Below are 13,416 nucleotides of genomic sequence, written 5' to 3' on the forward strand. Positions count from 1 at the left end.
ATATCAATGGTATAAAAAATGTGTTGGATCTTGGAGATCTCGAAAATCTTACGCAGCAACTAATTTGGGACACATGATATAAATCAAAATTGATGCTTACATCTAAAGAATTCACTTATTCAACATAAAATCAAGTCACTAAAACATATGCTCCACTACACCATCATCAGATTAGACTAGCATAAGATTTGTCATAACTCCTCTTTCTCAACCATGTTAATATGTCATATTAGAAGTATTATCTGTTGAGAGGTTGATTTGAGCCTTCTTCATGCTCCAAGCTCTGATATTAGTAATCTTAACATCTTCTGTTCCATTGTTGAACACATACAACTTTGCTTTGTCATTAATTGCCATAGTAGGATAAACTCTAGCAGTAATGCAACTTTTTCCCTTGGCACTGAAGCTTTCCACTATGGAATGATCAATCTGTCATACCAAAAAAAAGTTTAGTTACCATTTTGCAAATTTCTATAAATTTGGTAATAATTCTCTTAATAAATTTGTCTCAACTCACCAAAATCCTCAAAGATAAATCTTCATTAATTGGATCCACATCCACAAAAGTTCCAAAACTTAGTTTATCAGTGGTTGGGTTTAGAGAAGACCTGTACCAACAAGGAAGAGAGACATTTGTATTAACAACTTATTAGTACCAAACAAGAGACGCATTTTATAGTAACACTTTTTTAAGGAATGTTTAATGAGCAATGTTTGGACCTATAGCTAGGCCCAATAAATATCAGAAGACACTTCCCCCAAAGCCTCGGCCCTAGGCACCAAAAGGGTCCACCAACTTTTCATAATTAAAACAACTTTACCCTAAAAAGGTGACAACTTTCCTAGGTATTGGGATGCTCCCCAAAAAGGTTTCATGTCTGATGGGTTCCCAACACTATAAATATCAACAGTCTCATCCATGAACAGGTATTCAATTCTCATCTAACAAACCAGAGCATCTCTCTCAACTTGCTTACTTTCTCTCTCTAGCCTGTCACTGACTTGTGCGTCGGAGGGGCTTTCCCGAGGATACCTCCGGGCCAGTTTTTTCTTGTTTTGCAGGACTCGCGGTGATAAGACTCAGGATTATACTCCAACTCGGGATTTGACTCTCACCCTAAACACATCACTCTGTTGACTAGTTTCTTAGCCAAAACAAGCAATATACAATTTTTTGGGGTAATATGGAGAGTTCAATATTCTTACTTGTTACGATCTAGCATAAGGATGTGTTATATATACTTTCTACATTCTGAAATAAGTGAAACACTTCTCTCAAAAAACTCACATAAAAAACAAAAAACAGAATTGTTTCGCTTATTTCAAAATGAAGGAAGTATTATTTAACAAAGAGAGCGATCAAGAACATATATGACTATATGAGCTACTTACTTGGTTTGGTCACTGCACATTAAGACCACATACTTGTTTGGACCCTTGAAAATTCTGAAAAATACTGCAGTATACTCTTCTAATCCCATGGAAGCTAGAGTTAGCAGTCCAAATGGTCCAAATCTTCCTTTAATAGATGCTCCCTTCTGGCTGCACAATATTTGTGGGTTGGTCCATGTTGAGTCCAATTCCTCAACATAGTTTGATTCTGGTATTTTGAATGAAATTTCTACATCCGCCTTTACCAAAAAACACAGAGTAGTACATTATATCCTGCTGATTCTTGAATCTTGAGTAATGTACTTGGGCATTAGATGTTACATTATGATATCAAACCTCTAATATACCTGAGAAGCTGTGATTTCAGATATTTCGACGAGTGATCCTCCTTTAATCACTTGAGAAGGCAACTCTACATCATTTTCGCGTAGCATATCAACTTCCGCGAGTGGCCATTGCACCAATTGTTTGCCACTTTTATCTAGCACAACTGTTCTTGGAATTGCCTTAAGCCCAAACAAAAGTCACCAATCAATTACATTAACATCGAAAATCACATTTTGGGAGGTAGAAATTAAAAGTTCTTGTATATATATATAGTACTCTATGATATATTACCTGAACTCCGGACCAGCCCTTTTTGATATCATCTGCTTGAGTAGAAGATTCATTAACCCACCCCCATAGTATTCTTCGATTAGTCTCATCATCGAAGAACGATTTCGATGCATAAAACTTACCATAATCATATCTTAAACCTAAATCACTTTCAATTGATCCTTCATCTGGTACATATATATCCTTCTCAATGTCATACCTCCCAATAGTGTAATACTCATATTGAGTATCAAACAAACTTAATTTAAGGACATGTTTAACATCATCACCAATAATAGATGTATCTGCACCTAATGACTTTCCTACATAAACAGGAAAAAAATCCGGACACTCCCAAATTCCATTACCTTCAGTTGAATGCAGAGGATTTCCAGTATTGTTCCACTTAACAAAATCATCACTTGTGAAAAGAACAGCTAATCCACGTTTTTCTTGTTGTGTACCAACTATAACTCTCCATTTACCATCTGATAATTGCCATGCAGTAGATGGGTCTCTAAAAGAAGAAGCATTTATGTTGTTGTTGTTGTTGTTATTAGTGGGTGTTCCAGTCATTAATGGATTTTCAGGTAACTTAATCCATTCTTTAAGATAAGGGTCAGATAAATTTTTGGGTAAGGCTAGATTTTGAACTTGGTAATTTTTGTTGTTAATACCTGTGTATAGGATAACAGGTTTGTTTTGTGGGAGTATGGTTATAGATCCTGACCAACATCCGTTAATATCGTAAGGTTCTGATGGTGAAAGAGCAATTGGTTGTTGTGTCCAATTGATTAGATCAGTTGATGTGGAGTGTCCCCATACTATTTCAGTGTGCCATACAGGATCATAAGGATAGTATTGGTAAAATAGGTGATAAATTCCCTTGTATATCATAGGTCCTGTACACAAAGAAAAGAATGTAAGTAGGTGGGGTTGGAGTAAACCTTGGCACAAAGGTGCTTACATTGAAATCTATGGCTATGGCCTATGGGCAGGGTGACCGATATGGCATTAGGTCCGATCTATAATTAAGCGGCCCTGCCAAATCTTATTCACGTAGCCTTGGTTTAAATTTGACGTTGAACCAAGTTAATCTTATTCAGGTAACAAAAATTATTAAAAGAGACGGTCTAATTTTAATATAGAAGTACACTTAGTCAATAAATAGATTAAACTAGTCACGTACAGAAATTAACTTAATTTTTTTTTTGACGGAAAAATTAACTTAATTACTATTAGGCTAATTCTCTTTTTAATATTGGGATTACCATTGCCTAATTTTAATTTAAAAGTAGACGGTATCTGATAAGACATATTCTTCAGATAAACTTGATTCAAATTCGACCTGAAACCACATTGGTTTGAGTTTTATCATTTTTTTATTAAAGATGATGTCCAATTAGCAACATCCTTCTCGATGAAAGCTTGGGGAATAAGTTTGATTCGCAACCTTTTGGCCCAATTTGAGAAGAGAGTTAACTAACTTGATCACCTCTACAAAATTTTACAAATTAAACAAAAATTAGAAGTTACTAAATGTTGGCCCATAACTGAAGTCTAGGTTTGAAATAAGCTGATTTTGATCTAGCCCATATTGAATTAGGATGAGAGACAGTAGAACAATATACAACTAGAATATTTTGCACGCGATGCGTGTTTGAATTTTTTTCGAAACGGAAACTCGATTTTCTTCAGCATAAGAGTCGAAATTTGAACATAGGCATATGAAGTATAATTGTTTTTAGTTGCAAAATTTGATTGGTTTAGTTTCTGTCACTTAAGTCTCTCACCATTCTTTTTTTTTTTTTACTTTTCAAAGTTAAATTCTATGAACAAAATAGAAATTTTATTGAATTTATTTATGATTTTTAATATTATAATTTTTTAGTTGATTTTTGAATTAAGTACAGTACTTCATAAATTGTAAAGAAAGTGGACATTTTGATTTCAAGTCAATTTTTTCATAGGTTGTAGTTTGTAAGTGAATTTTTAATTTTTTGTAAAGCTTCCTCTTTTTATTGATTTGCATAATGCAAATTATGCAATTTTATGATTTTAGTTGACTTGTGAGTGATTGTTATAATTATATTTTTGGTATTTTTGTTTGAAGCTCCCTTTGATTTGTGAGTGAATTTGTAATTTAGAAAGGGAAGGGGGGGGCAAAATAGGCATTTCAAAAGAAGACACCATTGCTCCCCCCTTCCCTTATATAATAGAGATTAATCCATTAAAGGTTTGCCGTAAGTACAAATTCTTATATAACATGCGTCATATATTAGTTAATAGTATGATGCGGCTTATAGATGATAAACTAATTATTAGGCTCGGACTATTCCTCGGGAGATGCATATTTTATGACAAAAAAAGTAGTATTGTTCATTGGTTAGAACTTTACTGTATTAACTTGAAGTCACATAGTCAAATTTTGTACGGAGCATGCATGTTTTTAATTTATGTTGATAACATGAAACGAAACAACTAAAAAGGACAGTGTCACGTAACGTGTAGACTTGTTTAAGAACACTTTTTAATATATTTGGATAGATGCATCATTGTGGTTAATTATAAGCATTAATAAAGTTATAATGGTTATTGATAAAGTTGTAGAGAATTTAATCAAAAAGTTATTTTCTTAAAAAAAATGAAAAAAAAGTTTTAGATGATAACTCAATAATGTTGTTGTGACACCCTAGGGGCCAACTAGTAAATATTATCCTTTATTAGCCCTAGCACGCAAGGTTTTGCTTTGGTGCAGAAACGGAGATATGCTCAAAATATTGGTTATTCTACCTCGTAAGTTGAGGAGAACGAAACATTTTCTATATAAAGGTGGTCACATCAACCTATTAGAGGCATTTTGGGCAAAACTTCAGTTCTGCATTAAAACAAAACATTGCGGGGTAGGTCCCATAAAAAACAATATCTACTAGTGAGCCCCTAAGGTGTTACGACAAGTTTTGTGAATTAGCTTGAGAAACTCCCCAATCTACAAATGCTTCCTACTCACCAAAAAAGCCTTAATTGGTGTGGGCCGATACACAAATGGCCCAAAATATATCTTATATTATTCTGATTTTAAAAACATATCACTATTACTTAGCTTCATTCTTTTACTTGCAACGGTGATTTAGGAGAAGAGAGAAATAGAGATAAAGAAAAGGAGAGACATATATGATAATCAGAGAAATAGAATGAAGTAAGTACCAAATAAAGTAATATTTTATTTATTTTGAAACGGTTTAAAATAGTAATTTTTTTATTTATTTTCGAACTGATGAAATACTTACAACATTAATATTTTTGACTATATATTCTTTTTTCTCTCTCCTAATTATGCAAGTGGATGGAAGGGAACAATTCCAAAAAAAAAAAAAAAAACTTCGTAATCAACTAATCATGGAAGTCTAAAATTTTTCATAAACCCAGAAGTCCGTTTCTAAAACATGGCACAAACTAATAAGAAATCATCTATTAAACATGACCAAACAAATTTGTAATTGCAAATCAAACGAAACCAAAAAAAGGAAGAAGTTTAGTAATAGAAAACTAACCATTAGGATCTGCAAAAAAATAAGCCCAAAATCGTATCCAATTTCCAGCAACAATTACAGCAATTTCATGAACAAATAACACAACAAAACGTTAGATAAACAAAGAGAATAAGCAAGACTTAATTTAATTAAAGCAAGTAAAGAGAGAAACAAAAGTTTGCATACCATTCATCCAATTTTTAGGTGACTGAAAATGATAAGCTGTTCTATATGGATCATCATCATTAATCATCTGATGATCATTAATAAGCATATCATCATGATCATCATCATCATCATGATGGATAGCTTGATCTTTTGCTATGATGATCATACCATGGGTGAGTAGCATCATAGAAATACTCAGCACTAACCAACTCCCATTGTTGGGAGCCATTGCTGAGAAATAATTAGGATTTTTTGATTAAGATTAGATGAAAAAGTAGGTTTGATCTTCAGTTTATGTACTTTGATGTAGGTTTAAATACTATAATTATAAGAAGTATTAGATTTAGATTATGTATTATAATAGTATTGACTTAAAGAAGAGTCTTTCTTATATTACTCTAGGATTATTTGTTAAGGTTTTGCGATTGTCCTTTCTAATGATGTGTTTGGTCTGCATTTCTTAGTTGTACACTCTAATACTCTATGCCACACAACGTGCTCCGGAGATGGGAATCATGGGATAGTTGTAAAGTTTCTTTACTTCTGAAAAATATTCATATTTCAGCACGTATTCTGTACAACCAGTCACAAGCGAAATTTGGGGTGTGGCCAAAACACGCACAATAGAGGCGCGTGTTTAGTTTTTAAAAACAAATTAAATGCAATTTAAGAACACGTGTAATGTTATTGCTCGCCTTTAATAAGAATCCGCTGTCATTTTATAGGTAAGAGACAAATTAAACTCAAACAAATTCCTAGAAAACTGAAAGTTGAAAAATGATGAACTCAACCACTGATGAAGAATTCATGGATAATCGCAAGAATCCATGGATATAGAAGAGTCAATGAATCAACTTGTATTAAACTCAAACACTTGAGAGGAAATTCAGGAATGCATTCTGGAAAACAACGAACTACAAGGTAAACCCTGATTATCTCGATTTTTCATTTATAAATATTCGAATAAAAAATCCATCAATATTAACTATTAACCCCAAAAAATATTAACCAGTAATATAATTCCCCAAAAATAAATGAGTAACACTTTCTTTCAGTAATCAATTATACCTACTTATATTAATGAGTAATCCGTAAAATATGAATGAGTAACAAGTACTTATATTACTCAGTAATCCAAAAAAATATTAAGTACTAATGCGCAAAAATAAATGAATAAATTCATACTTATATGAATGAGTAACCCACAAAATATAAATGAGTAATTAAAGTTTGTTATGAGATTGTACACCTCATTTTATCAATGATTGATTATAATATTATAAGCTTTCTTCTAATTGGTTATGACACATTATTGCTTTGTCCTATACTACCTCTGTTTCAAATTAATTGTTACACTTATATTTTTCACGCATGCCAATGAAAAACTTTGAGGACATATATCTTTAGTTTTGTATTTGTAAACATTATAAAAAGTACATATTAATAAAATACATACTAATACGAATCTAACAAGATCCCACATGACTATGTTTTTATTCACGTATAAATCACAAACGAGGGTCAAAGTGCAATTTGTGAATAGTGTAAAATGTCAAAGTGTAACAATTAATTTGAAACAGAGGTAGTATAAGACAACCATTGCTATTTTAATGACATCATAATAATACAATCTCATTCCTTCCTTCTCTCTATCTTTTCTCCCGCGTTTCTTTATGTCATTTGTCTCTCTAACTAAGAGAAAATGTTGCTGAAGTTCTAAGAACTTCTTTTGTTTAACACATACCTCATATACTAACCTCAATTAGAGGTTGATATGGTGAAATAGTGGTATCGCTTCACATCTCATATCCCTGAAGTTTAAGAATCAAACCTCATGGGACTCATTTGAAGAAGATTCCTCTTATCCTCCTCAAGTGAGCCCTCGCATCTTGCCCTAAAAAAGTTACTAACCTTTTATCTTTGTTTTGTCAATTAGAGCAGTGCATCAATTGTGTAACAAACCAATTTCTTAAAAGACATTAAAAATTTAAAATTGCAAAAAGTTGTATAAAGTGACTATTGTATTTATATATAATTGAATCATCCTGTTTGTTGATTAGTCAATACATAATTGGTGAACCACATAAATTTGTTTGTTGATTGTTTTCTTATCTTTTCGTTTCTTTAATGGTTTTCATACTAACTAAGAATATATCAAGGTAAATTAGCACATCTTATGCAATCACCATTTGGACCACATTACTCCAATACTAGCACCTCGCAAAGCTAGTATGAAACTTATTACATACATCATTTAACACTCTTATATGGTGTAATCAGGACTTGGACTAAGCGATATTAGCTTTCTTCATAGACCAAGCAGTTAACCAGGTAATTTGAACGCTCCCTCTCCCGTAGTTAAAGGCATAGAGACGGGCCTTATCATTCGTTGCCAATGTGGGATACACCCTTGCGGTAATCACATTTTTACCTTTCCCTCCAAAGCTTTCTATTACAGAGTGATCAATCTGCCACAAAAGGAAATATTCTTTTAATATATGTAGCCTTAAGGATTAATAATAAGCATTTTTGAAAAGTATTAGTTTACGAATTTATCAAAGTTACGCGGCGATAGTCAATCAGTATTATTAATGCTTAATTATTCACTAATATCTTCTTATATAAAGTTGTAGCTTAAAGTTGCATATATTATTTCCCTTGATCGAGTAACAAATTAATATATTTTCAACTTACATATTAAGGGGTATAGATCATAGTGGAGTGGGAATATTAACATATCTTACCAAAATTCTTAAAGACAACCCTTCATAAATAGGATTCACATTCACAAAAGTTCCATATGTTGTCTTGTCTGTTGTTGGATTCAAAGAAGACCTGCAAAATAAAATTAGAAGAGTTTATCTTGTAAGAGATCGCCTACTTTTAAATTAAAATTAGGCAATGGTAAGCCCAATATTAAAAAGAGAATTGCCCAATAGTAATTAGGTTAATTTCTTTCGATGACTAATTTAATCTATTTAGTGACTAGGTCTATTTTTATATATTAAAATTAGACCGTCTCTTTTACACAAAACTGAAAATTATCTATATCTATGAACGAATAATAGAATTTTTAAATCACCTGCTCTGATCAATGCACATTAAAACAACAAATTTATCATTGTCATAGTCTTTGAAAATTCTGAAGAAAACTGCTGTATATTCTTCAAGGCCCACTGAAGCTAAAGTGAGTAACCCAAATGGGCCAAGCCCACCACTGACTGAGGCTCCCTTTTGGCTGCAAAGCAATTGTGGGTTGGTCCAACTTGCTTCAAACTTCTCAATGTTCGACAAATCTCTAAGCCCAAATGACAATTCTACATCTGCCTGTAGATATCCTTAGAAAATTTTAGACAAATGACATAATACCTCTATATTCTATAAATTAATATAGATGAACATATTAATTTTTGATTACTTGTGCAGCACTAATGCCGGGAATCTCAATTACTGATCCTCCTTTGATTAGTTGAATAGGTAAAATTACTGGATTTATTCTCAAGCTTTCAATTTCTGGAATTGGCCATTGAATTAACTGCTTCCCTGATATGTCAAGCCAAACTCTTCTTGGAACAGCCTGCATTTAAAATTTGAACCCGTAAAGTTGAGTACAACGAGATGTTGTTCGGTGCCACTAGAGATGGCAATAGGTCGGATTTGGACAGGATCCTCTAGGATCCAGATCCGTTTTTTAGGCAATGATCCAGTTCCTATCCCGATCCATTACGTAATAAGAATGAGGATCCAGATCTAGATCCGTATGCATACTACGAATCCAGATCCAAAACGGATCCTTGCTTATTTTGTTCAAACTACCTTAATTTTCACAATGATTAAAGATTTTAAACAATAAGGTCATCTAATATCAATCACAAATTACATTTAATTTCTGAAAAATAACCATTGCAACCATTTACAACTATTTAATTATCAAACTGTAGATTAATCAACTATTTCTGGAAGATTAACAATTATCAACCGATTTTTCGAACTCAATAATCCAGTAAATTCGCAGATTAATTAGAACAATAATTCCAAATCCAAGCAAAAATCCGTTATTACTTGTAATAACTAATATTATAATATTAAATAATAATAATAATAATAATATAATAATAATAATAATATAAAAACGAGTAAACGAATCTGGAGGATCCAGACCCTACCCGGATCCATAGGGTCCAAAATTTGAGGATCCAGATCCGTAAAAAATGAATCTAGATCCACGAATTTGGGTAGGGTCCATTACCCACTGCTATCTCTAGGTGGCACATGCATGACACATGCTACCCATAAACACTATGTGATGCGTCCCTGTGTAACACGTTATGCACTACGCACACCATCTGAGTGCACATATATTCGGGTGTAAAATAAATAATTTTGCTAAGATGGAAAAACGAAGAAAAATGTACTAGATAAAAAGAATAAGCTTACATGAATTCCGGACCATCCCTTCTTAATATCATCAGCCAAACTCGATGACTCATTAACCCAACTGAGCAATAACCTTTGCATCTTTGAACTATCATAAAACGTTTTAGAAGCATAATATTTCCCATAATCATACCTCAAACTCGAGTCATTCTGAAAACCCACATCAGGAATGTAAGCATCCTTGAAAGCATCATACGTCCCAATTGTGTAAATATCATGCTTAGTATCATCCAAACTAAGCTTAAGCACATGCTTAACATTAGGACCAATTGCAGAAGTTTCAACACCAATTGGAATTCCATTAACATTAACCGGGAAAAAATCTGGACACTCCCACATACCCGTAAGTTCATATGAATATAACGGATGATCAACTTGAACCCAATTAATAAAATCTTTACTTCTAAATAATAAAGCCAAACCACGCCTTTCTATTTTGCTTCCAATAACCACTCTCCAATTGCCATCTGGCAACCACCAAGCCGTCGTCGGGTCCCTAAATGAGGTGGCATTTATTTTATTTTCTTGGGTTGGAGACATAACTGGATTTTGAGGTACTAAAATCCATTCTCTTAAATATGGGTCAGATAAATCTTTAGGAAATGCCAAATCTTGAACTTGTTCATTTTTTGGAGTGATTCCAGTAAATAGAATTGCAGGTTTATAATCTTGAAGTATAGTGATTGATCCAGTCCAACTACTATTCATGTTGGCTTCCAATTGTGGTAGGAGAGTTAATGGTTGTGGAGTCCAATTGATTAGATCTAATGATGTTGAATGGCCCCATACTCGAGGACCATCTGGTGATCCATTACCTATTGGGTTGTATTGATAAAATAGGTGATAAATTCCTTTGTATATCATTGGGCCTGCAACAAAAATTTTGTTTTTATTAGTACAATTTTATATCTTGCAAATGCTGATATTTTATTGATTGGGTTATTACTATTTACTAGTGTGTTTGTGTAAGGACTTAATAGAGAACACATCTCTAATGTTGACTTAAAAATTGAATTTACATGTTGTTTTAGTATATTCTCTAAGATTAAAATGTCGATGAGTAAGGCTATATAGCTAATACTTCTATTTAGTTAGATGAGTAAGGCTAAATAGTTAATTTCCACTTTCAATGACCAAAATCATGATGTCATGGATGATTTTCTTTTTTAGGTAAGATGAAGGATCCTACTGAATTGACACCTCTCACAGGTATAACCAGACAGGTTTGCAGGTTAGACACTTTAAGAGGGAGTGGGAATGGCAAGGGAAACCTCTCCCCCCCAGAACTCCTAGTGGAGTTTGATTTCATGACATTGAATATCATAAGGCAAAACCTTTACCATTGGACTAAGTCTTATTTCGTAAATCGTGGATCGTCCTTATATTTAGTTGCATATCAACTCTCTTGTTATAGTGGTACTACACTTTGTAATTCATCCCCTATCTGTTTAGGGATTTTGTCCTAGTAGCTTTGGAAATAGTATGGGGTAAGAGAGAAGAGTTGTTCAAGGGCCACTAAAGAACTTACCACACGGATCTATAATAATATCCGGTATATATTTGCGCATTCCGTCATCACGTAGCCATGCACATAGGGAAAAAAAATCGAAATTAGATGAGAAATCATTATGATGATAATAGATATATATTCTCATCAAAGGCAGCAGAAATACAATGTTTCTTCTCAATGGTTAAACTTTATCTTACGTTTAACGTTAAAGTCCCTAAATTCACAATAAATTTGTGCTAACATATAAACACAGCATATTATCAAGTGAAATCTTGTTAAACTGTTTCATCGTCAAAGCCACTTCTTATATCAAGTGAAATCTTGTTAAATTGTTTCATCGTCAAAGCCACTTCTTATATTGTAGATTTTAAAATTTTCATTGGTTAATTAATGATTGAAGGTGTCCATTATTATTAGAGACAGTTGAAAATAGTTGCCAATCAGAAAAAGTATATACAACCATTTAAGCTAGATGCATGCATATATACGTTATATATATCTCTATTATATAAGTGAAGGGGGAGGGAAGATGGTGTCTCCTCTTAAAAAGTCTAATATACCTTTAATGAATTTAAATTGTTATATATACTAAATAATTTTTTTTCCTCCTACTTGCCATATATATTGAACAAGTTAATAACGGAATTGAATTTGAAATTTTAATTAAATATTAAATTAAGGAGAATGATTTCCTCTTCTTACCTATGTGTGAAAAACTCTATTAAAAAATTAAAATGACAATATAACTTGATTGACACAATTAGAAGAAAAAATAAAAAATTTGAATTTCATATTAATAATTATACTCATAATATTTCAAACCTAAATGTTGATTATTCTTTAGTAATTTCTATTATGTAAATCAAACTCTTTTCGACAATTGAATCCGATACACAAATTTTTCCACTTTATTTGAGCACAAACTTTCTTCTATTGTATATTTCTTTCTCTCGATAATATATTAGAATAATGATGAACAAATAACTATAAAAAAACCAATAAAGCATTAATTTAAGAAAAAAATATAGTTAAAAAATTAATAATAATTATAAATATATTTACAAATCAAATTTTTTATAACACGGATTAATAACGTAACTAGTTGAGAAAATTAAAAAAAAACTAACAGGACACGTACGCATAGCGTGCAAAATATGCTAGTATACATGTAAATAATTAGTAGGTCAAAAAAAAACTTCATGAATATATACTACTGTAGTCTGTAAATGATACCGTTCATCCAATTTTTTAAGGGTTGAAAATGGTAGGCAGTTCGGTAAGGCTGATCATCTGAAAAAAGAGATTGAGAAGTCGCAACATCTTGAAGGTGGTTGGAGACATGGTGGGAGGCTTGGAGCTCAATTACACCATAGCCAAAGAAAAGTGAAGCAAACAAAAAAGTGGTCACTACCTTTATGTTGTAAAACAAAGCCATGTTTATAAAATGTAGGAAATTAAAGATATCTATAACTATGTATGTATATATATAACTACTGCACCAAAGTCTATCACTACCATTTTCTCTCTCCCCTCTCTCCTCTCTACTTTCAAAACCCTAGCCTCCATTGTTGATTTTTAAAGGGGCTTCCATCGGTTTTTACCGTTGGAAAGCCCCCACCTTTGCTTTTTTTTATTTGTTTTTAGGTTTCCAATAACGATTTCTCCCTCGAAAGACAGGGTTTTCGATCTCCTTCGTAAGAAAAGGTTTTCGATCTCCTTCGAAAGACAAGGTTTTTCGACCTCCTTCGAAAGACAGGGTTTTTCTCCTCTTTTAGAGGG

At 32.5% G+C, this 13,416-nt stretch overlaps 2 protein-coding genes across 3 annotated transcripts; both read right to left on the reverse strand.

Moving 5' to 3' along the window:
* Window positions 1–48: 48 nt before the first annotated feature.
* On the reverse strand, window positions 49–6,134 carry LOC104899807 (fructan 6-exohydrolase). Of its 2 annotated transcripts, XM_010687077.4 has the most exons (7): window positions 5,709–6,134; window positions 5,544–5,552; window positions 2,011–2,891; window positions 1,740–1,898; window positions 1,393–1,631; window positions 518–608; window positions 49–429 (listed from the first exon to the last, which is right to left on the reverse strand). In XM_010687077.4, exons 1-7 carry the CDS (start codon window positions 5,917–5,919, stop codon window positions 217–219), a joined length of 1,803 nt encoding a protein of 600 aa, XP_010685379.2. In that variant the 5' UTR covers window positions 5,920–6,134; the 3' UTR covers window positions 49–216. The 2 variants fall into 2 exon arrangements, with proteins under 2 accessions (XP_010685379.2, XP_057252078.1); XM_057396095.1 differs by lacking the exon at window positions 5,544–5,552.
* A 1,708-nt stretch (window positions 6,135–7,842) lies between these two features.
* On the reverse strand, window positions 7,843–13,072 carry LOC104899808 (beta-fructofuranosidase, cell wall isozyme). The gene is made up of 7 exons (XM_010687078.4): window positions 12,871–13,072; window positions 11,656–11,664; window positions 10,128–10,996; window positions 9,109–9,267; window positions 8,773–9,017; window positions 8,435–8,525; window positions 7,843–8,158 (listed from the first exon to the last, which is right to left on the reverse strand). The coding sequence occupies exons 1-7, from the start codon at window positions 13,070–13,072 to the stop codon at window positions 7,979–7,981; spliced, it is 1,755 nt and encodes a 584-aa protein (XP_010685380.2). The 3' UTR covers window positions 7,843–7,978.
* Between the last annotated feature and the right edge of the window lie 344 nt (window positions 13,073–13,416).

The sequence above is a fragment of the Beta vulgaris genome, chromosome 7 (genome assembly GCF_026745355.1).
Source record: "Beta vulgaris subsp. vulgaris cultivar EL10 chromosome 7, EL10.2, whole genome shotgun sequence".
In the NCBI taxonomy this organism is placed as follows: domain Eukaryota; kingdom Viridiplantae; phylum Streptophyta; class Magnoliopsida; order Caryophyllales; family Amaranthaceae; genus Beta; species Beta vulgaris.